The sequence below is a fragment of the Malania oleifera genome, chromosome 3 (genome assembly GCF_029873635.1).
Source record: "Malania oleifera isolate guangnan ecotype guangnan chromosome 3, ASM2987363v1, whole genome shotgun sequence".
NCBI classification, from domain to species: Eukaryota; Viridiplantae; Streptophyta; class Magnoliopsida; order Santalales; family Ximeniaceae; genus Malania; species Malania oleifera.
The window spans coordinates 115449133-115472876 of NC_080419.1; the positions used below are offsets into that span (position 1 = coordinate 115449133).

General features: G+C 36.3%; 1 protein-coding gene across 2 annotated transcripts; it reads left to right on the top strand.

Moving 5' to 3' along the window:
* The first annotated feature begins 13692 nt into the window (after positions 1-13692).
* Positions 13693-21666, top strand: LOC131150806 (uncharacterized). 2 transcript variants are annotated; one of them, XM_058101780.1, is made up of 4 exons: positions 13693-14646; positions 15262-15357; positions 20309-20376; positions 21444-21666. In XM_058101780.1, exons 1-4 carry the CDS (start codon positions 14011-14013, stop codon positions 21514-21516), a joined length of 873 nt encoding a protein of 290 aa, XP_057957763.1. In that variant the 5' UTR covers positions 13693-14010; the 3' UTR covers positions 21517-21666. The 2 variants fall into 2 exon arrangements, with proteins under 2 accessions (XP_057957763.1, XP_057957761.1); XM_058101778.1 differs by having other exon boundaries at positions 21454-21666.
* The last annotated feature ends 2078 nt before the right edge of the window (positions 21667-23744 follow it).

The window sequence follows — 23744 nt, forward strand, 5'->3', positions numbered from 1 at the left end:
GATGAATAGTTAGCTCGTGTCATGTATTACCCCCTATGACGGGTTGTGCAGCCCGAAGGCGGGACCCGACAATGGCTGGCCGACCACTGCCGAGTCAAATATGTCTATAAGTACGATGGGCCCGCCATACCTTGGTCTGGACTGCCAGGTGGACGTCCACACTCTACTGAAAGCCACATCGACTATCCATCTCCCATCCCCTCATGGGATGTTTAGCACTAATCTGAACGTAGATATTTGATCTACATAATAGCTACGGTACCGAGCTCCTGAACTGAACTAAACTAACATCCGGGTTCTGATAACATATAGTACATGGTATTATAGCATCTTTCATAATTTCTTAGGTGCGGCCTCATGCCGAAATCATACATAAATATGGCCTTGCGCCGTTATCATAAATATGGCCTTGTGCCGATAACATAAACACGGCCTCATGCCGATATCATAAATATGACCTCGTGCTGATAAAATAAATACATGGCCTCGCACCAGAATTGTTTCAAGTATATACATTTTGAAGATAAATCATATATCATATATTCATCAAAATCATCACAACATAACTCATCTTTTCATAATACCTGAAAACATGCTTTGCTCGTTAAATCTTTCATATCATAATACATTTCACGTAAAATAATATTCATGCCACACATGTGCTGCTAAAAGTTATACTTCATATTCTAAAATCGTGATTTTATGGCATCTCATACATACATATACATTTTAATCATCATAACAGTATTTTCCTAATTGTACATTTCATTCGTAATAAACAGATATAACATATGCTTTTCTAAAAATAGATTTACTCATAATTAATAATAATTTGCATGATAAATAACTGCTTTAGTTTATTCCCTTACTTGACTACTGAGAAAACCCCTAAAATATCCTAGCCTGACCCCCGTAAGATTTCCTGATCAATACCTTGAAATTTAAAAATCCTAGTATTAAACTTCAGTATTTTTATGCGTACATCATTTCCTATAACTATCATAAGACCAAATTTGGCTTAGAAAGCCTTACCTCAACTCAGGGATGATTTCCAACTTCGTTTCCCAAACGATTCGCTCTGGCAAACTCGTAGAGAACTTCACCAGGAGCGTTATGGTAGCCTCAAATCTTTGATCCGAAGACTGGCATGGCCAAAATCGAAGAAAGAAGTGAGAGAGAGATGTAGGAGAGAGAGAGAGAGAGAGAGAGAGAGAGAGAGAGAGAGAGAGAGAGAGAGAGAGATAAGCCTTAAAAGTGAATAAAAATAAGATTTGTAGCTATTTATAGGGCCAAATTCGTCAACGAGACATGTCACCTCATCAACGAGTCCTTCATTAAATTTGTCAATGAGACCCAGTATTCGTTGATGAAATTCAGAGTAGCCAAAAACCTCGCTCGGTATTTTCTCATCGACGAATCCTTGTATTCGTCGATGAATTTTCTTCTGCACTCGTCGTCGAACCCCTGTGTTCGTCGACGAAGTTTACGACCTCCTTCTATTTCTGTTTCTATTTCTCTCCCTCTTAATTATTCAAATTCCATTTTTATTTGGGTTGCCACACACCCGGCATCAATAGGAGAGTGCTCACACCTCCTCACACTCTGCCTAATCTCCCGTAATACCTGCCTCGTCAAACCTCGAGGCACAGAAGGAGACTCATCACTCGCAGTTTCCTCAGAGCCACTTCCCAGGTCATTATCCTTGGACTCCATTCTACAGCACAATAGGAAACTATTAGTATCCCTACAACACATACAGTTAATACAATGATCTACAATAATCGTGTTAACTACCCCCCTGCCAGGTCCAGGTCTGTCTTATCGCACCAACGCGAAAGTCATCAATGATCTGCCCTACTTTTACTGGAATCGGCATCCCAGGAAAAACACGGAATATAGTCGACAAATCCCAGTTTAGCAACCTAACAACCCTCAACCAACTCTACCCATATCCAACATCCTATACTCTGGTATATACTCACAGCTAAGCATAACCAAGTCTACAAGAACTAACAACTTGGTTAGCTCTGATACCAAGCTGTCATGCCACGAACCCGGAAATGGGACCCAGGGGTGAAAATGTAATCTAACCTGTCCTTGTATCCAATAAAACGTCCAAAGATACAGTACAAAGGATGAGGGTCCAACCTCATGGGGTTTTTAGGCATCCTAAACACATCCAAATACAACAGAATATACGCAGTGGAAAAGGTCATTCTATATATATATATATATATATATATATATATGCAGTACCATACCAGATTCTATATAAGAGCAAAACAGGCTCTATCATACAATGTACAACTAGGTGCCCAACACATCCCAAAATGACAACCTATCAAAACACAGTCCTAGCACTTACCTAAGCGCTAATCGCAGTACACCGGCCACTACGCTCCCAACCCAAGGATGCTAGTTACGGTTACTCGAAGGACCTATAAAAATGTACGTATGGTAGGGGTGATACACCTCTTAGTAAAGAAGAACACATGTTATATCGGTGTGTGCCATTTGAGTGTTATCATGATGCAACATACACACAGTTAAATGCAGTTCCAATACTAATTTCACAATAATGCATACACGCACATGCACACATATGATCAGTGATCCCAGTGTCATCACACCCATTGGCCCAAAGACGGCCTACGACATACGGCGTTGGCCCGTAACTAACCCATATAATACGGCGCCATCGGCACATGGCTAGTCCCTGACTCCCATGGCATCATATTGGCGCTAAACTGGTGGATCCACACCCTTCGCCCTGATCTTACGGGATAGGCGTCCTCGGATATAGAGACAGACACTCTGTCAATCTATGGCTAATGATTTCTTATGCCCTTGGATATAGAGTCGGACACTCTCAATACCTGGAAAAATTCAGAACCACGTTCCTATTAGCATTTAAACCAATCACACACATATGCATACTTATATAACCAAACAAACCACACTCATTTGATAATCTAAAATCATGATTTTTCCAAATACATACAATTTAAAACAAGTCAAGCCACGGCCATCCCTATAATACAGTATAAATCAATATATACGCTCGGTTTTCAACAAAACCAAGGATGCAGCCCGTCGCCCCCTTTTTCTCAAAACTGTAATCATGAAAAACACATAGTTTTCCCCGTTAAACCCGTTAGATCCCCCTAAATGAGTAGCCAAAAAATACACAGGACCGTGAACCACAGTTCCACCGAGTCTGATTTCAAAAATAACTGATATAAATACAATTCTCCTCACCTTTCCCCCAAGAGAGATTTCTGAACTCTAAAGCCCTTAACCAGCGAACCGAGTCCCAAAACCTACAATCAACAATACAGAAGATACTCACAACACTGTTCTCTACTAAACTACCGTTTCAAAATTAAAAACTGAACCTTACCTCGATTTTAAGCTGAAATCCAAAAATCTCTGAAACGAGATTCCGATCCATAGAACTTGTAGAGAATCCTTCCACGATCCTCGTGGTAACTTCAGATTTATGATTCTCACGACAAACGGTGAAGAAATCTTGAGAGATGGAGGGTAGGAAGAGTTCTAGAGAAATAAAGAGAAGATATTTGAGTTTTCTTAGTTTGGAAGTAATAAAACTTCTATTTATAGCCTTTTGACCCAACCACTTCTTGTCAACGAAGTGCGTCTACGTCGAAGAGGCTCTATAGTCTTCTCATTGATGAGACTAAGACCTCATCGATGAGTCTGAGATCTCCGATTTTCCTAAAACCCCTCGGCTTCTCCTCGTCGACGAGCCTCTGAACTTCGTCGACGAGAGATACAAGGCCTTGGTCGACGAAGCTTGTCCAAATTCCAATTTTACCCCTCTTTTATTTATTTAAACCCATTTATCATGGTTCGGGTTCTTACACATATGCACCCTCCGACGTTTTTATGAGGAACCTATCCGATGATAGCAGAGGACTGGGTTGAGAAGATTGAAAGGATTCTGGAGGTCCTACACTGCACAGATAAGCAGAGAGCTACACTACCTTCCAGCTGTCTGAGGAGGCTGGGCGATGGTGGACTGCGGTGAGTCTACTGGAGAAGCAGAGAGTCAGTCCAACAGAGATGACGTGGAGCCGCTTCAAGGAAGTGTTCTTTGAGAGATACTTCCTAGCCTCTACACACAATGCTAAGGCGGATGAGTTCTCTATTCTGACATAGGGAGATATGACGGTGCAGGGTTGTTCTGCTTGGTATATAAAGCTATCCCATTTCACACCGTGCTTGATCTCGAATGAGTATGAGAAGACTCGAGGGTTTAAAAAGGACCTTAGGAAAGACATTCATAGATTAGTGGGTATGTTGCAGATCTGTGAGTTTTAAGTTTTAGTGGATAAAGTCATTGTGATCGAGACCGGCATCCGAGAGGATGAGGTGGATCAAGAACTAAAGAAGAGGCTAGTGCTATCTGGTTCTTGTTAGGGATCATGGAAGAAGAGGAACAATGGCTTGGGTTATCTTCAGAATACCGAGCATCAGGGTTCTCAAGTGGATTAATCACGCGATCATTGTATCAGGTGCCACAGATGGCATGAAGGTGAGTTCCAATCATTTGGGGGTAACTGCTATAGTTGTGGAAAATCAGGCCACATGGCTCGTGACTACCGTGCATCAAAGAGAGACACGCCTGCATCTAGTGTGAACTGAGGTAGCAATCATATAGCTCCGGGAACCATCTAGGCGAATACAGCTCCGGCAAGGGTATATTCTCTTACTCCAGCAAATGCTGACCGGGCGGGGAATGTAGTGACAAGTACCTTATTATTGCTTTCAAATAGAGCTGTTGTTTTATTTGATTCGGAAGCAACCCATTTTTTTGTATTTGTGAGTTTCATAAAGCTGTGTGGGGTTGAACCCAAGTTATGAAAAAAGGGTTATCTGTAGCTACACCGTCTGGAAGTGTAACGTCTTGTAGGAGGATGTTGGGAGGCTGCCCAGTGGAAATTCAGGGAAGGCTGCTACCGGCGAATCTTGTGGTGTACGATATGTCTAGTTTTGACGTCATATTGGAGATGGATTGGTTATCCTCCAGTTATGCTGCGATCGACTGTAGTGGAAAGGTGGTAGTGTTCAGACCTCCTTGGGAGCAGAAGTATGAGTTTGTAGGATCGTGTGTGCGTTCGACGCCATAGATTCTATCAGAATTACAGGCGAGGAGGCTACTTTTGGACAGATGTCAAGGGTACCTAGCTTTCGTGAAGGAACCACCACGGATGAGCTAAAGCTCAAGGATATTTGAGTGGTTAACGAGTTCTCGGATGTGTTTTCAGAAGACTTACCCGATCTACCTCCGGATCGTGAGGTCGAGTTTGCGATAAAGTTGTTACCTAGCAAGACACCAATCTCTAAAGCCTATACCGGATGGCTCCAGCAGAACTTTAGGATTTGAATGAGCAGTTGCAGGAATTACTGGACAAGGGCTTTATCTGACCTAGTGTTTCACCTTGGGGAACTCCAGTTTTGTTTGTGAATAAAAAGGACGAGTCAATACACATGTGCATTGATTACCGTGAGATCAACAAGGTGACTATGAAGAACCGTTACCTGTTGTCTCGTATGGATGATCTCTTTGACCAGTAGTAGGGGATGCAAGTATTTTCGAAGATCGATCTACGGTCAGGGTGTCATCAGGTGACGGTTAGATTTGAGGATGTTGCGAAGATTACTTTCCAAACGAGATACGGCCACTACAAGTAGTCATGCCTTTTGGGTTGACTAATGCACCGGTAGTGTTCGTAGATATGATGAACAGGGTTTTCCATGAGTACCTAGACAAGTTTGTAATGGTGTTTATCAACGACATTCTGGTATATTCAAGGAGTCTGGACGAGCACGAAAACCATCTGAGGTTGGTGCTACAGATTCTACAAGAGAGGAAGTTGTATGACAAGCTGAAGAAATGTGGGTTCTGGTTGAATCAGGTCGCATTTTTAGGCCATGTGGTGTCTAAGGGCGGTATCTCAGTTGATCCTAGCAAGATTGAAGTTGTCGTCGACGACTAGGTAAGATCGAAAAGTGTGTAGGAGATTCAGAGTTTCCTGTGACTGGCGGGTTATTATCTTCAGTTCGTGGAGGGATTCTTTAAGTTGTTTGGGCCTCTAACATGATTGACCAGGAAAGGTGTGAAGTTTGATTGGACTGAAGATTGCGAACGGTGTTTCCGGGAGTTGAAACAATGATTGGTTACTGCCCTAGTCTTGACCATTCCTTCTGGGGATGGCGGTTTTGTGATCTATAGCAATGCATCTCTAAAGGGTTTGAGATGTGTGCTTATGCAACAGGGTAAGGTAATAGCATATGCTTCTCGAAAACTCAAGGAATACGAAAAGAATTACCCTACGCATGATCTGGAATTGGCTGTTGTAGTTTATGCACTGAAGATCTAGCGACACTACCTGTATGGTGTTCAGTGCAATATTTTTACTAACCACAAAAACCTCAGGTACTTTTTCATGTAGATGGAGTTGAACATGAGGTAGAGAAGGTGGCTTGAGTTGATCAAAGACTACGATTGCACCATCAGTTATCACTTGGGGAAAGCTAACGTGGTAGCTGATGCGTTGAGTCGGAAGTCGGAGCATGTGGCAGTATCTGCAGTTGTAGCTCAGCATCATATCGAAGGGATTTGGAAAACCTTGACATAGAGTTGGTGGCCGATGATCATCAGGCTTTCGTTGCTAGTTTGGTGATCCAGCCGACTTTATTTGAGCGTATTAAAGCCGCGTAGGCTAGTGATGCGGAGTTAGTTAAGACTGTGGAGAAAGTGTAACAAGGGTTGGCTGTGGATTTTAATATCTTTGAGGGAGGTGTGTTGAGGTTTGGAACCAGGTTGTGTATTCCAAACGATGATGAGATCAGAAGGATGATTTTGGAGGAAGCACATCGTTCTTTGTATACGGTACATCCTGGTAGCATGGATATGTATCGAGATTTGCGCGAAACCTTCTGGTGGAGTGGTATGAAAAGGGAGATTACTCGATTCATGGAGCAGTGTCTAACGTGTCAGTAGGTGAAAGCTGACCATCAGAGGCCGGCAGGGCCGTTACAGCCCTTAGCTATTCCAGAGTGGAAATGGGAGCACATTTCCATGGACTTTGTTATCGGATTGTTGCCAGCGCTTCACGGGCAGAATACCATTTGGGTAATCATGGACAGGTTGACAAAATCTGCGCACTTTGTACCAATGAAGGTTAGCTACCCTTTGAGTAGGCTCGCAAACTTGTGCGTGCATGAGATAGTCAAAATGCACGGGGTACCAGTGTCCATTGTGTCAGATCGAGACCCAAGGTTTCCCTCTCGATTCTAGAAGAGTTTGCAGGAAGCACTGGGGACAAAACTTACTTTTAGTACAGCGTTCGACCCCTAGACTGATGGAGAGTCGGAGAGAACAATATAGATCTTGGAGGATATGTTACAGGCTTGCGTGTTAGACTTCGATGGTGGTTGGATGCAGTTTCTGCCACTAGTAGAGTTTGCCTATAATAATAGCTTCCAGGCTAGTATTGGGATGGCACCATTTGAGGCTCTGTATGGTCGGAGGTGTCGGTATCCTCTGTATTGGAATAAGGTTGGTGAACGTCAGGTTTTAGGACCTGAACTAGTGCAGCAGGCGTCTGAGAAGGTGGGTTTGATCCAGGATAGGATTAAATTGGCTTAGAGTTGGTATAAGAGTTATGCAGATATTCGTTGTCATGAGTTGGAATTTGAGATGGAGGGTAAGATATTCTTGAGGATTGCTGCGATGAAAGTGGTGATAGGATTCAGGAAGAAAAGCAAGTTGAGCCCGAGGTATATTGGACCATTCGAGCTTCTTGAGCAAGTAGGTCAGGTAGCCTACAAGATTGCACTACCCCCAGTGCTTTCAAGGATCCACGATGTGTTCCACGTATCTATGTTGAGGAGGTATGTTTCGGATTCGTCGTATGTTATTAGTTATGAGAAATTAGAAATTGGGGATGCTTTAGCGTATGAGGAGGTACCCGTTTAGGTTCTGGACCGTAAAGTTCCGAAGCTACATACCAAAGATATACCGTTAGTGAAGGTATTGTGGTGGAATCACAAGGTTGAGGAAGCTTCTTAGGAATTGGAAGTGGAGATACACCGGAAGTATCCACAGTTATTCTGAGTGGTAGTTTGGATAGTAGAGATAGTTGAGTATGTGTGAATAATGCTGCTATTGTATTGTGATAGGTGGTTAGTCTCTGGGAGTGTGTGTTATTGTGAACTCCCAAGACGGTATATGTATGTAACCACGATATTCTTCCACCATAAGTGAGGGTATGTATGTATTGTGATGGGGTTGCATTGTAAATGGTTGCCGGCTCTTCTTAGAGTCAGGTATGTGTACTTGGTTGTGTGGATGAGTTCATAAATGAGAGATCTCAAATTTCTAGGATGAAATTTTTGTAAGGAGGGGAGGTTGTAAGAACCTGACCTGTGAGATATGGAATAAATAAATAAGAAAAGGGTAAAACAGTAATTTGAGCATGCTTCATCGACAAAGCCAAAGTTTCATCGACGAAGGCCCTTCTATTGTTCGACAATGAAATGTAGAGGTTCATCGACAAGGAGAAGTTAAGAGATTTTTGGAAATCCTGAAATCTCAGGCTCGTCGACGAGGCCACCACAATATCGACGAATTTCCTTAGCAGGCTCATCGACAAGGTTGACCGAGTCAAAGGCTCTATAAATATTCATTTTATTTGCTTATTGGCTAAGATATCAAAATGCTCTCTCTCTCTCTCTCTCTCTCTCTCTCTCTCTCTCTCTAAAACTCGAAGCTCCACTCTCTCTCTTTGATTTTCTTCACCGTTCGTCGTTAGAATCGATGATCCAAAGTTACTACAAGGATCAGGGAAGGAATATTTACGTGTTCTATGGAATGGATCTTCGTTTTGAGGTCTTCGGGTTTTGACCCAAAAATCAAGGTAAAGCTCAGTTTTCATTTTTCTTTTCGGTAGATCTGTAGAGAGTAAGATTGTAAGTAATTATCGTACTGTGATTTATAGGTTTTGGGAACTTGGTTCACTGTTTAGGAGCCATAGAGTTCAGGCTTGGATTTTTGGGGAAAGGTATTCTATTTATATCGGTTATTTTTTAAATCAGATTCGATAGAACTGTGGTTCATGATCCTGTGTATGTTTTGGTTACTTGTTTGGGGAAATCTAACGAGTAAAAATTATGGGGTTTTCACGTTACAGTTTTGAAAAAAAGGGGCCTTAGGTTGCATCTCTGGTTTCGTTGGAAAACCGTGGATATATTGTTGAATATATTGTGTTATGGAGATGGTCGTGCCTTGACTTGTTTTAAACTGTATTTTGAAAATCATGATTTTGTGATTACCAAATAAGTTTGGAATGAACTATTATATGAATATGCATTGAGTTGTGCTTTGCTGAAATGAGATATAGGAACGTGAGTTCTGAATTGTTCCAGGTTGTGAAAGAGTGTCCGACTTTATATCCGAGGGTGTAAAATACCACCTGCCAGTGGTAAAAGTGTCTGACTTTATATCTGAGGGCGTGAAATATCACCTCTTACCGACTGATCACCGAACGGTGTGGATCCACCAGATGTACCGGTACGATGCCATGGGAGCCTAGGGCTACGCCATGTGCCTGGGACGTTGTGTAATGCGAGTCGGATTCGTGCCGAAGGGTGTGACGACACCAGATTGATTGATCATGTGTGTGTTGAGAACTATATTGGAACTGTTTTGTGAAAATACTAGAACCGAACTGTGTAAGTTTTATGTCATGATAACACTCATATGCCACACATTGATATAACCTGATTCTGCCTTACTGAGATGTATCTCACTCCTATCGTATGTACATGTTTTTAGGTCCTTCAAGGAACCTGAACTAGCATCTTAGTGTTGAGAGCGTGGTGGTCGATTTACTGTGTAGAGTACTTGTGTAAGTACTTGGACTGTAATAGGGTTGTCATTTTGGGTATTGCAGACACCCTGGGTTATGTTTTGTATTATGGAGCTTAGACTCTATTAGACTCTATTTGTATAGACTCTGGTATGGTACTATGTATGTATGGAATGAACTTTTCCGCTGCGTATATGTCGTGTATGTGAATGTGTATAGGGTGTACGGGAACCCCACGGGGTCGTACCCTCATTCATTATAGTATCATGTGTGTTTTGTATGAAACAGGGACATGTTAAGTTACTACATCACACCTTGGGTCCCATTTTCGGGTTCAGGGCACGACATTTGCTTTCAAACTTTGAAGGATGATCATCACAGGTCTAACAATTTTTCCTACCACGACTCCTTTTACCACCACGATCTCGTCCAAGACCTTATAAAAAAAAAAACTACATTCACTTAAGGGAATGGGTTGAGCCAGTTGGACGAAATTGATGATTTTTCAACAAAAGCTCATTATTTTGTTCAACCACAAGTAAACAAGAAATTAGCTTAGAATATTTTTTAAATCTACGCTCTTGATATTACTGCTGCAGGAGCACATTCGAGGCATGAAAAATCGAATATGTTTTTTTCTAACATATCATCATCGGTAATTTTTTCTCCACATAACTTCAATTGAGAGCTAATTTTAAACAAAGTTGAATTATATTCACTTACAATTTTAAAATCTTGCAGTCGCAAGTGTATCCAATCATATCAAGCTTTTAGAAGAATTACCATTTTTTGGTGTTCATATCTCTCCTTTAAGTTGTTCCAAAGGACTAATGGATCCTTAATAGTAAGGTACTCAATTTTCAATTTTTCGTGAAAATGGTATCGAAAGAAAATCGTTGTCTTTGTGCGATCCTGCAGGGATACTTGATTTCTTTCTTCAATTGTATTTTCGAGATTCATAGCATCAAGGTGAATCTCAGCATCAAGTACCCATGGCAGATAATTTCTTCTAGAAATATCAAGGGCAACAGATTCAAGCTTTGTGAGGTTTGACATCATAAAATCACTTTGAAAACGAATAAAAATTCAAAGTTAGGTAAATATTAAATGGGAATGTTATTCTCACATATATCCCAACATAAAAATATTTAAGGACATGTACTCAAGATAAGAGATATAGTTAACATATAAATATAGTTTGACAAAAAATTAAAGTTATATAGATAACAAATGTTAAAGGAAATAAGATTCTTACCTTAGAATAATACCAACAAAACTTGCTATACCATTAGAGACTTGATTGTGCTGATAACGTGTTGTAAATGAAATAAAAAGAGGAATACAAAAATAAAATAAAAATGGAACTATAGAAATTCAATAGTCTAGTTCTCTAGGAACTAGATGTTTAATCATCTTATTATCTCATTTTGTTGTAAAGCATGTCCTTATATTGGCAAATACATTGACATTCCAAAGGTTAACCACATAATGAACCATTATGTGGGCATACCAAATGTTGTAACATATTATCTAGAGAGTCATTCACATAAATATACATGTTTTATAACACATAACATATTATATGAAGTAGTCCAGCTGAGCCAGCTCAAGTGATAAGGGTGATTTGTGACTTTGGTGATCTCAAGGTCACGGATTCAATTCCCTCTTCACATATTACACCAGTGAATTATCAGGGTTTGGTGTCGTATCATAGTATCCAAAGTGGCGCGATGGTGGTTGAAGTCCCCAGATTATTAAAAAAAACATATTATATGAAGTAAAAATAATATCATTGTATATTATTTATCAATCTACATGATAAAATAGGTTAAAATTTTTAATATTAATTATTAATATTATTAAATATAATTGTATATGGTAATAAATTATAATTATAATATAAAATATCATTATTATGGTTGTTAGTTGTCATCGGGTTTTGCATCGTCATTCACTATATTTATTATTATTGTTATATGTACTTAATCAAATTAATTGTAAAATGTAATTCTTAAAGTTTGATTACATTGAATCAAATAGGAGGGACGTATTATGTTACTGCGGTTTTAATTTTATTTTAGTTATGATTTCAATATCAAACCAGATACGCACATATGGCTTCAAACGAATTGAGCTGAGCTGGGCAACATTTCAGTATGGTCAAGCTCTGCTCGGGCTCAGGCTCAGCTTAATTCAAGCTTAAAAAGTTGGGTTTGAGCTTTGCTCAAGATTAATAATATTGGCTTGGGTTCGAGTTAAAATTTTATAAATGATCCAATAATAATAGTTTCGTCCACTTATTTTGTTTGGGTTAGGATTTGTCTCTTTCTTATTTGGCTTGAACCAGTGTTGGACTCTTATGAAAAGGCCAACTTAACGAGCCTATTGACGAGCTCATTACCGAACTCCTTAACGAGCCTAATAAACGAGTCCATCCGAGCCAGTAATTGAGTCGCTCACGAGTCAAGCTCAGCTATGCTCACACTCTACTCACTTACAAAATGAGTCTAAAAATTAGATTTGATGCTTATTCATTTAGATTATAAACAAGCTCGAACGAGCCTTTATTGAACCGAACTCTCGAATCGCTTCTGAATCACTTAATTCATTTGCAGACCTACACATGTACGTAATATCTAAATAATAAATTGATGCATGTAAATAAACATTTTTTTATGGTTAAAATTTACAAATTTTATATTAAAGTTATAAAATTTAAATTCTACTAGAAGTGAGAAAAAATAAATATTGTAAAATTTAGATCCAATGTTAAATTTCAATTCATCCAAAAATATAGTCAAAATTGAAGGGTTGTGTCATGCCAAGAAGCACAACACATTTGAAGCAATCATGAAAAGAAGCTCTGGTTGGATCTTCCAAACCCCCAAAGCCAAAATAAATAAATAAATTATTATTATTATAATTATAATTAAAATAAAAACAAAAGGTCTAAGAGTTAGGTCAGCGGTTCACCACCCTTGAATCCATCACCAATTTCTTTCTTCCACGACCGGCGTCGTTTAATTTCCACACGATTTAATGAACCGTGAAACTCGCAAGAACACTGATTAGGCAAACTATTTTTAAATCATACAATAGAAAAAAGTTTTGATATTTTTTTTTTTTTGGAGTGGGGATAACACTTCTCAATTTTTAATTCAAAATATAAATTCATATTGAATTTTTAAAATTTTTAATTAGCCATGGTTGTAAGTAAGGTAAGTTCTGATCACTTGAGTTTTGTTTCGACTACTTAAAATATGCGCTATTCAAACTCAACTTATTTGGTGTATATATAAATTCATATTAAACTTTTAAAATTTTTAATTGGTCGTGGTTGCAAGTAAGTCAAGTTTTGACCACCTTGAGTTTTGTTCCGATTACTTAAAATTTGCACTTAGTTTAAACTTCACTCAATTAAAACTTGTTTCACATTAATAATAATAAATAAGCTTAACTTGAGTATTGCTGAGAAGTTCGAGTTAAAGTTTAAATTAACAATTTAAGTCAATAAAATAGTTAAAGATAATTTGAAGAAAAATATATCTAATTTGGGGCTCATGAGTGTGCCAATGAGTTAAAAAATAAGTCACTTGCAAACTTAATAAACCGATTATGATCTAATTCAATCTTGACTCGTATAGTTAACAAATTTAAAATTTTTGTCAAATTTTAACTCATTTAACTTTTAACAAATTTAAATAAATCAGTATTAAGTCGAACTCTGATTAGTTCAGGAGCAACTTGACTCAATAGGGTAGTTTTTATTATTGATGAAACAAAACTATAATTTAGCACTAAAAACTAAATTCATAAATATTAATTAATGGGTCTTAATTATGTAGACCCAAATAAAAACATCGTATACGTGTCAAGTAACATTGAATCTAATATAATAATTTTGGTGTGTGTGTGTGTGTGTTCCTAATATTTTAGGCCAATTAAGGCACCCACGCAAAGAGAGCGGGCCCCATGACCAAGAGCGCCAAACCAAACCCTCCTCATAAATCAAAACAAGTCTTTATTAATGTCCCCACGCGCCCTAAATTAAATTCATCCCCACCGGCACCAACCCAATTGATTTCCCAACATCGCTACCGCCACCGCCACCGCCATGTTCGTTTCCTGGCTCAGCCCCGCTTCCCTCTTCAACTCCTACCTCCGCCGTTCTTTCGGCGCCGCCGGCCTTTCCTCCCAGACTATCCCCATCGACGATCAGACCACCATCCATTTCTGGGGCCCCAAACCCGACAGCCCACGGGCCAACCCGACAAAGCCCGCACTGGTCCTTATCCACGGTTTCGGTCCGGCAGCCCTCTGGCAATGGCGTCCGCAGGCGGCGGCGTTATCTCCCCACTTCGATCTCTACGTCCCCGACCTGGTGTTCTTTGGGGAGTCGACGACGGCGTCGGCGGAGAGGACGGAGAGGTTCCAGGCGGCGTGCGTGGGAAAGCTGATGGAGAGGGTGGGGGTGGAGAAGTACTCGGTGGCGGGAACGAGCTACGGGGGTTTCGTGGCGTACAGGATGGCGGAGATGTGGGGGGAGAGGGTGGAGAAGGTGGTGGTCGCCAGCTCCGGGGTAAATATGGTGAGGGGGGATGGGGAGAAGCTGCTGCGGAGGGCGGCGGCGGAGACAGTGGAGGAGTTTCTGCTGCCGCAGACGGCGGAGCAGCTCCGGGTGTTGCTTGGTTTGGCGCTCTTCAAGCGCCCCGCTGTTTTGCCGTCTTTCTTGTTGACTGATTTCATCCACGTGAGCCCCTCTCTCCCTCACACATTTTTACCTTCGGATATACAGAAAAATGATTTTTTTTTTTAAAAAAAAAAAAGTAAAATATATACCAAATTTATAAATAAAATTTTAATTGTACACATCATTTATATTAAATTTTTTAAATTTTTTAATCATATTAAAATAAACTTTCATTTTTTATAATATTTAATAAAAAAAGAAAATATAAGAAAAAATAACTTTTATTTAATTATAATATATAATATAAATTTTTTTTTTGTCACCATATCCCCAATGAGATAACTAGATTAATTTTTATTGTGTGATACAAGCCCTAGGGCTTTTAGTAGATTAAAAAAAAAAAACCACCCACCCACATACACAAAGTCCAATACTAGTTCATCTACCACCTTTATCATTTCCAAATTAAAAATAATAATAACATTAATAATGTTTATTTATTTATTTATTTATATTTTTTGATAACTTGGAGATTCCAGCATTATCGCGCTACTTTGAATACTATAGTACGATACCAAATCCGAAAATGAAAGCCGCCGACCCATTATTATTATTATTATTATTATTATTATGTAGAATTACACATGATTTATGAATTTGTGTATATGGATGCAGAAACTGTACACTGAAAATAGGATGGAGAAGATCGAACTTTTGAGAGATGTAAGCTTTGGAAAGGATGACACCCCAAAAATATCCCCTCTTAAACAGGTACTCCTCTCCATTATTAATTAATACTAATTATTTTGAACTACATTAAGCTACACCCAAAAAAAATTTCTAAATCTAAAATGGTGTTAGTCCAAATTTTAAAATTAAAAAAATATATTTTTAAACAGTTTACAACTTTTTTTATCAAATACTTAGAATTTGTTTTTCCCTTTTTGAAAACTCCTCACCATGGGGAGGTCAAAGAATTTTTACATCAATCTGACAATCTTAATCAAATTAAACCTTAGAGACGATAATTTTTTGACATAAGATTTCTAATCCAAACCCACTTGGAGATGTTATCTCTCGTAAATAGTTCTCATTATGTTAAACTATCTGAAGTCATGTATCAATAATTTGTTTGATACACAATGGTGGAATATGAAATGGAACCAGTCCTTACAATTTTACACTTTACCGTATAATTTTACATCTTATTTAACTCTTGGGTAACAGTTAGGAAGTATTGAGACTTTAAAACTCATTAAGTCTCGGTGTTTAATATGTGTTTTTTTTTTTCTCGAGATCAAGTGAAAGTTCATCTTAGGCCTAAGCTCTACAACAAGAGAGAGATAGCCCATTTCTATTTTTCTTTCAGAAAGTTCTCAAAAACTCAATGAGCATTTTAATGTTCCTATGATCGTGTCATCAAATATGAATGTGTAATTTTTAAATAGCAAGCGCACATATATGAGTGCTATTTAATTTATATAATGTATGTGGTATTCATATAATTATTTTAAAAAATAAGATTTAATAATATACTGCATCTTAAAGGAAAACATTAATATTAAAAAATGTTCAAATAAATATTTTAATTAATCAATTACTTAATTAGTAGCGGTGCTCCTATGGTCTTATTATTTAATGAATAAAACAAGTTGCTAATTTTTAAATTAATGCACATTAATCTTGAAACTTCCTTCTACTTTCACTATTTTTTTGTTTCTTTTTCCAAAAATAAATAAATAAAGTACAGGAACACAATATAAGAATAATAGATAACTGGTGCGAAAAATGTAAAAAAAAAAAAAAAAACCACCATATAGTCTATCCATTCATTGTGATAATGGATAAAGGAAATCCATATCCTTCAATCATTTGCAAGCGCACATGAGTATTATTTAATTTATATCATATATATATATATATATATATATATATTTAAAAATAAGATTTTTTTTTTTTTTGCTAAAAGAAGGCGGCACCTCCAATTATTTATTAATAAACCCTCACTTTTGACGGAAGAATACCGTGGTTACGAGTTAAAACCAACCAACCAAATTAGGACAAATAAAATTAAACATAACTAACAAAAAAGATAAAAAACATAAAAACAACCAAAAACAAAACGAAAAACATCTTCTACTACCACGTTAAAAATAAGATTTAATACATATATCACATCTAAAAGGAAAATACTAATATTAAAAATATTTAAATACATATTTCAATTAATTAATTAATTAATAGAGGTGCATATTGTACTTCTTCTTTAAAAGTGTAAGGAATATCATCATCTACAACTGGAAATGCATAAACTACCATATTAGCATACTGAACAGGTTTTCAAATTTCTCTTATTGGTCTCTGAGAAACAATTGATTTTTATTGTTATGAAGATTTTTGGATTGAAATCTTATCTTTTTGTACATTGTTCCCCACTGTAACTGGAGAATCACATATATCGTGTAGCCTCATTTTTTATTGGGTTCCCCAAAATTGTCTCAATCTCCACTTGTTGTTGAGTACCACTGGTCTTTTCTTCAACTAACGACTCTTTATGTATTGTTTTCTTTATTATCGCAAGGTCATTAAAAGTCACATCCTTGTTTAGAATAATTCTTTTCATCTTTAGACACCAAAGACAATATCCTTTGACTCCTGCACTAATCTCCAAGAATATTGCTTTCTTGATTTTCGGATCTAACTCAGATTCTTTAACATAATAATAAGCAATAATACCAAAAACATGTAAAGAATCATAATCATTAGCAAGTTCTCCAGAACATACCTCATATGGTGTTTTTCCCCAAATCGCAGATGAAGGTAGATGGTTGATGAGATGACAAACATACCTAATAGTCTTGGCCCAAAACCTTTTGTCCAACCTAACATTAGACAACATACATCGAACTTTCTTAAAAAAAAAGTTTGATTCATGCGCTCTATCACCCCATTCTGTTGTGGTGTATTTCTAACTGTAAAGTGTTAAACAATATCTTCATTATTTGATTTGTGTATTCATTGCTATTATTTGATTTGAGCCGTTTGATCTTTCTGCCAATTTGAGTTTCAACCAATTTTTTTCAGTACTTAAGGAAAATATCACACTTCATTTTTATTTTTCATAACATACACCAAAACTCTTTTGGAAAAATTATCAACAAAAGTAACAAAATAATGCATACCAGCCAATGAGGTAGTTTTGTGGATGTTGTCTAAAATAACTTCAATCCGATAGGTTGCAGTGCCAAATTTCACTCTAGTCCATTTTTTCATAATACAATGTTCACAAAATTTAAGTTTAAATACCTTTGCACCCTTCAACAAACCTTACTTAACCAATTGTTGCAAAGATTTTCACTCACATGTGTCAATCGTATATGTCATAACTTGTTGTATCTAAACTTGCATCTTTCTAAAAAACAACAGTTGCTGATCCAATAACTATACTACCTTGAAAATAATATAAGTTATTTTTCCTAATACCTTTCATCATCACAAGTGCACTTGATTTAATTTTTAAGGTTCCATATTTTAAAGCAATAGTCAACCCTTTTGATTCTAAGATACCCAATGAGATCAGACTTTTCTTTAGGCTTAAAACATAACTGACATCATTCAAGGTTTTAATAGTTTCATCTTGATATTTCAACTGTATTGAACCTAATCCAATTATTTTATAGGTATTATTTTTTTTCATAAAAAATACCCCACCATCTAAATTTTCAAAATTAGAAAATCATTCCCTATTGGGACATATGTTATAAGAACAACTAAAATCCAAAAATCCACTCACCATAGTAATGTGTCAAAGATGTTCTAACAAAAAAAATATCTGATTCACTTCCATTACGCTTGGCTATATAGGCATTATAAGGTGCCTTGCCCTTATTCTTTTGCTGTAATTTAGGGCAATCTTTCTTCCAATGTCTTTTCTCATGACAAAAGGCGCATTCATCTTTAACAGGTCTCTCACAAGATTTACTCTTTCCAGGTTTATGACTCTGAGAACGTCCCTTTATTGTTAGTGCTTCTGCAACTGTTTCCTTATGGACCTTTTGATCATTTTTTCTACATTTAGTACTAATCAATGCAGTACAAACAACATCAAAAGTAACTTATCATTCTCATACAATAAAGTGGTGGTGAGATATTCATAATCATCAGGGGGAGAATTCAGTAACAATAAGGTTTTATCCTTATCTTTGACCTTTTCAACCAAATTCAACAAATTAGCCAAAATTTTATTAAAAGCATTTATATGGTCATTTATAGAAATACTTGGATGATATCGTAAGCGAAACAATTTCTTTTTCAAATAGAGCCACTTTTTCAAAATTTTGGTCATAAATGTATCTTCTAATGTCTTCCATAATTTCTTTGCAGATGTCTCTTTCATAACACAATATTTCTAATTTTTAGTACGATACAAACGAATTGTACCACATGTCTGACTATTGATCTTTTCCCAATCTTTGTCGTTCAATCTGGTTTATCATTGAGAGCATATCCAATTCCTATTGGTGTAGGATGTGTATCACCTCACATTGCCAAATACCAAAATTATTGGGGTTAGAGTTCGTGTGTTCAGAGTCTTTTCTACTGCTGCAGACGTAGTTTCTGCCATCTTCCAAAACTATATATCCAATAGCAAGTCAAAAGAACAGAAGACCTAGGATGAATAGTATCGCACTTATCCTAACTGTGTTTACTCTATATATCCTATGAAATTTCATTTTGACTAGGCCGACCTTTAGAGAGTTACTGAGTCGCAATGGTCTCTAAGCACTCGCTTAGATAAGGTCTTTTTTAGGCATAAAAAATGGAATCAAGGATCTTAACAGAGAAACACCTTCGTATTGACACCATTCAGCCAAGCTCTGATACCACTTATTGTGTCGAGCACCCCACTTGTATCAAACACCAATACAACAACTATTACTATTAAATATATAACAAAAACTAAAACAATGCAGAAACTAATAATAAAATATAGTAATAAAGGACAACACAATAATTTATGAGGTTCGGTAAAGAATTACCTACGTCTTCGTGTGCCGAAAATCAATCCACTACTTCTAAAAGATTACAACTTAAACAAATTTCAAATTACTAATAATAATTAAAAATACCTTAAAGTACAGATATTGTTTGTAACTCTACAAATGAGAGATGTGTTTACAAATGATGAGGGAAGCTCTTTTTATATCCTCAAACTAAAAGTTCAAAGAACCTTTCCACAAATGTGAGACAAAAAACCAACACTCATGTGGTCTTATCTCTTAATGACACGTGTCTTGTGACTACTTGGTGTCACTTGTTTATATTACTTAGATTAAAACTCAAGAGACCATTACTATTATTCTCCAATTTGAGACAAATTAATGTGACAAATGAGTTTAGTACCAGCTCACATAAGTCATTAAATTCATAGATAAGAACTCGACAATAACTAAGATTTAATGTGTTCGACACACGAGCCCCAAAAAAATTAATTTGGCTTGAAGATTGAAAAAGACACATTGCGATAAGAATAATACCTGTTAGATAAGAACTCGACAATAACTAATGTTTAATTTCATCCATACACAATGCATGGAAAAAATAAACGAATAATAAATAAAATGACTTTAAGTTTGAAAAAGGCACAGATAGAAATTTTAATGACCTGTGGTAGTTGTTAGTTGTGTGATTTTAGTGTTCATTTTCTTGTTTTCCGTTGCAGGAGGTACTGATAGTGTGGGGAGAACATGACCAAATATTTCTACTAGAGATGGCAACTCAACTCAAAGAGTATGTACACCTTGCACCAATGCCATCAACTTAATTTGCTTCAATTTTTTTTTCTTCTTCATTAATTTTGAGTTTGAAAAATATAAGCAAAAGTAAATTAAAATTAAAATTATTTTTTAATTTTTAATTATTGAAGAAAGTTGAAAAGAAAATAAAATATGTAATAAATTAATGAGCAAAATTTTATTTTTGTACATCATTAACATTTATTTTTCTTAATTTAAATTAAATTAGAAAAAATTTTATTTTAAAATAGTATTTTTTTTTTTCTCAAACTATATTTAACAGAGTCGATATGGCCCTATCGGCAACTGCCTAATGATGCATTTTAGCAAATAAAAATACTTTATTATAGGGGTGAGCATAATTCGGATTTAACCATATTAACCGACCTAGTTCAGTCAGTTCGGTTCGGTTAACATAGAGGTTTGGTTCGATTCAGTTACATATCTGGATAATTTCGGATATTTGATTTTCAATTTGAGTATAGGAAATTTTAATTCAGTCAACCAAAATACCCGAATTACTAATCAATTAAAAATTAAATATAAATTAGTAATATTAAACAAAACTGATATATTATATATTATATAATTATTTGATTTTCTTAATTTATTTATTAAATCAATGTCATTCTCCTAATTCATACAATTAAAAAAAATGGGTAAACATTAATTTTAAAATTTGCAATCATATTTTATTTTTATAATTAATTTTAAATTATTTCGATCAAATTCGGTTAACCGAATTACCCAAAATGTTGATTCGATCGGGTATGGTTCAGTTACAACACCTAATTCGGTCGATTCGGTTAAAGATTATTGTTAATCAAAAATTTTAATTAATTCGGTTAATTAACCGAATTAATTAAAATTTTTGATTAAAACCGAATTTAGCCGAACCGCTTGCACATCCTTGCTTTATTATGTGAAAAAATGCAATTGAGTTTAGATTAGGGATTATATGAAATTAAACAAATTTTTAATACAATATTGTATTAATATTTGTTTAATTCCGCACAATATCTATGAAATCAAACAATATTAAATGCAATTTTGATCATATAGACATATGCAGGCTACTGGGAGAGAAGACACAATTGGCAGTGATGAAGAACACATCACACATGCCCCAAGTTGAAGACCCTGCAAACTTCAACGCCATTGTCAAGAACTTTCTCTGTGGTTCCACATGATTTTTGTTTTTTTTATCTTGCTTAGTGCTAGGTATGTGTGTTGTATGTGGAGTTACGTTTTATTTGGTAAATATTAGATTCTATCTCTTTCTATATAGTTCGTTGTTCTGATTTCATATATGCATGCAAAATTAGTTCAAACACAAATAAAAAATTTATAATTTTCTTTTCCCAACAAAAGTTAATTAAAAGAAAACAACGATTGGTTGCAATGAGTGAACATTACATAAAATTATTTTGGTAAGAAAATATCTATAAGATTACAAGTGAGAGAAACAAACATCACGAGTGTAGACATCTCAATTTTAACCCGGCTACCTGAGAAAGCCCGGTATAATAAAAATGATTTTAAGTTCGATCAAACCCTAGTGTTTTGGTTCAGATAGGAGTCCCGATTATTTTCAATTAAGTCTTCTCTGAAACTCGAGTCTTTCTTTTAGGTTAGGATTGGTGAAATAGGTCCAGTGTTTCCAAAAATCGAGTCCTTTTGGCATTAAATTTTAAAAGTTGAAAAATTCCCTAAATTGTGAAATCGAGTCTTGTAAAACTTAAATTCGAGTTTTAGTGCGTAAATTGAGTCCTTTTGAAAATTGAGTCTCTTAAATTCAACTCTTAGATAATAAATTGAGTCTTTTATTTCTTTTTGAAAATTGAATTTCTTAAATCTTAAAATTGAGTCTTAAATCTTAAAATGGAGTCCTTTATTTTTTCTTTCGAGTTTCTTAATTTTTCTTAGATCTTAAAATTGAGTCTTTTTCAACTCTATTCCTCTAATCTTAAAATCGGGGATTTTCATTAAAGTCTTAAAATCGTATTTTATTACTTGGCATTCTTAGGCAAGGCCAAACTTGAAAGAAATAAATAATGTCACATTTTATTGAAAAGGGGAAGGGACACATGTCCACTGGGTACACACATGCAACTAGAAACAAAAAGAAAATATAAAAATGAAATACATACTAAAATGTTACAGGTTACAAATAGTCGTTGCAGGGAAAAGGATATGGGGGTACATCCAGTATAAGGGGATAAAATCCAAAAATACAGGAAGTTAAGAAACCAAATGAAAATGAAAATACAAGGAGTAAGCAAGGCACAAATAAATGTTGCACTGAAGGGAAATCGGGGGTACATTCATATTCACATAAAAGTCACAAAAATAAATACAAAATACACGGAAAATAGAAAACCCTCCACCCCTGAGAAGCCACCTGGCCAAAATTCCAACCCCTCCAATCCGCTGCTACTATCTGGATACTCTAAGTCACCTGCACACAAAGAGAGAGCTACAACATCTGTAAGAACCCAACCCGAGATATGTAGATTGACTAAATAGCGAAAGGGTAAAAAGGTAAATTTTGCAGGCTTCGTCGACGAAGACCCTCGTACTCTTCATCGCCGAAATTCAGAGTCTCGTCGATGAATAGATACCGAACGTGTTGTAAATATCCTAATAGGGTTCATCGCCGAAAGAGCCAGTTCATCGACGAAATGTATGGATGATTCGTCAACGAAGGCGCCATCTCGTCGACGAGGTTGGTCTAGTCAAAAGGGCTATAAATAACATATTTCATTGTTTAGGTGCTAAGAAACCTCAAACTCTCTCTCTCTCTCTCTCTCTCTCTCTTCGATTCTTCACTGTTTTTCTCTTGATTCGTCGATCCGACGTTATTGCGTGGATCAGGGGAGGAATCTCTACGTTTTTAGCGGATCGGAAAGTCGTATCGAAGATTTTTGGGTTTTGATCCAAAACCAAAGTAAGGGTCTGATTTCAGTTTCATTTCGGTTTATATGTAGTAGTAAAAATTATAGTGAAGTATAGTTCTTGGATGTTTAGGTTTTGGGAACTTGGTTCGTAGTTTTGGAGATGTAGAGTTCTATTTTGGTATTCGGGAAAAGGTAAGGGGATTCTGTTTATATCAGTTATTTTTTAAATCGGGATCGATAAACCTGTAGTTTACGATCGTATGAATGTTTTGGTTACTTATTTGGGAAAATCTATAGAGTAAAAAAGCGGGATTTTCGGGTTACAATTTTTCAGGAAAATTTGGGGGTTTCAAGTATCATCTCTATTTTTTTGGAGAAATCGTATGTTGTATTAAAATTGTAGTATTGAGATGACCGTACCCATATTTTTATTAAACTTATTCTTGAACTGAAAAACGATATTAAT

Bases quoted from the DNA above. Each gene is read 5' to 3' on its own strand.
- LOC131150806 (XM_058101778.1), top strand. From the start codon at position 14,011: ATGTTCGTTTCCTGGCTCAGCCCCGCTTCCCTCTTCAACTCCTACCTC. The intron at 14,647-15,261 runs GTGAGCCCCTCT...ATATGGATGCAG, and splicing joins TGTTGACTGATTTCATCCAC to AAACTGTACACTGAAAATAG. The intron at 20,377-21,453 runs GTATGTACACCT...AGACATATGCAG, and splicing joins ATGGCAACTCAACTCAAAGA to GCTACTGGGAGAGAAGACAC.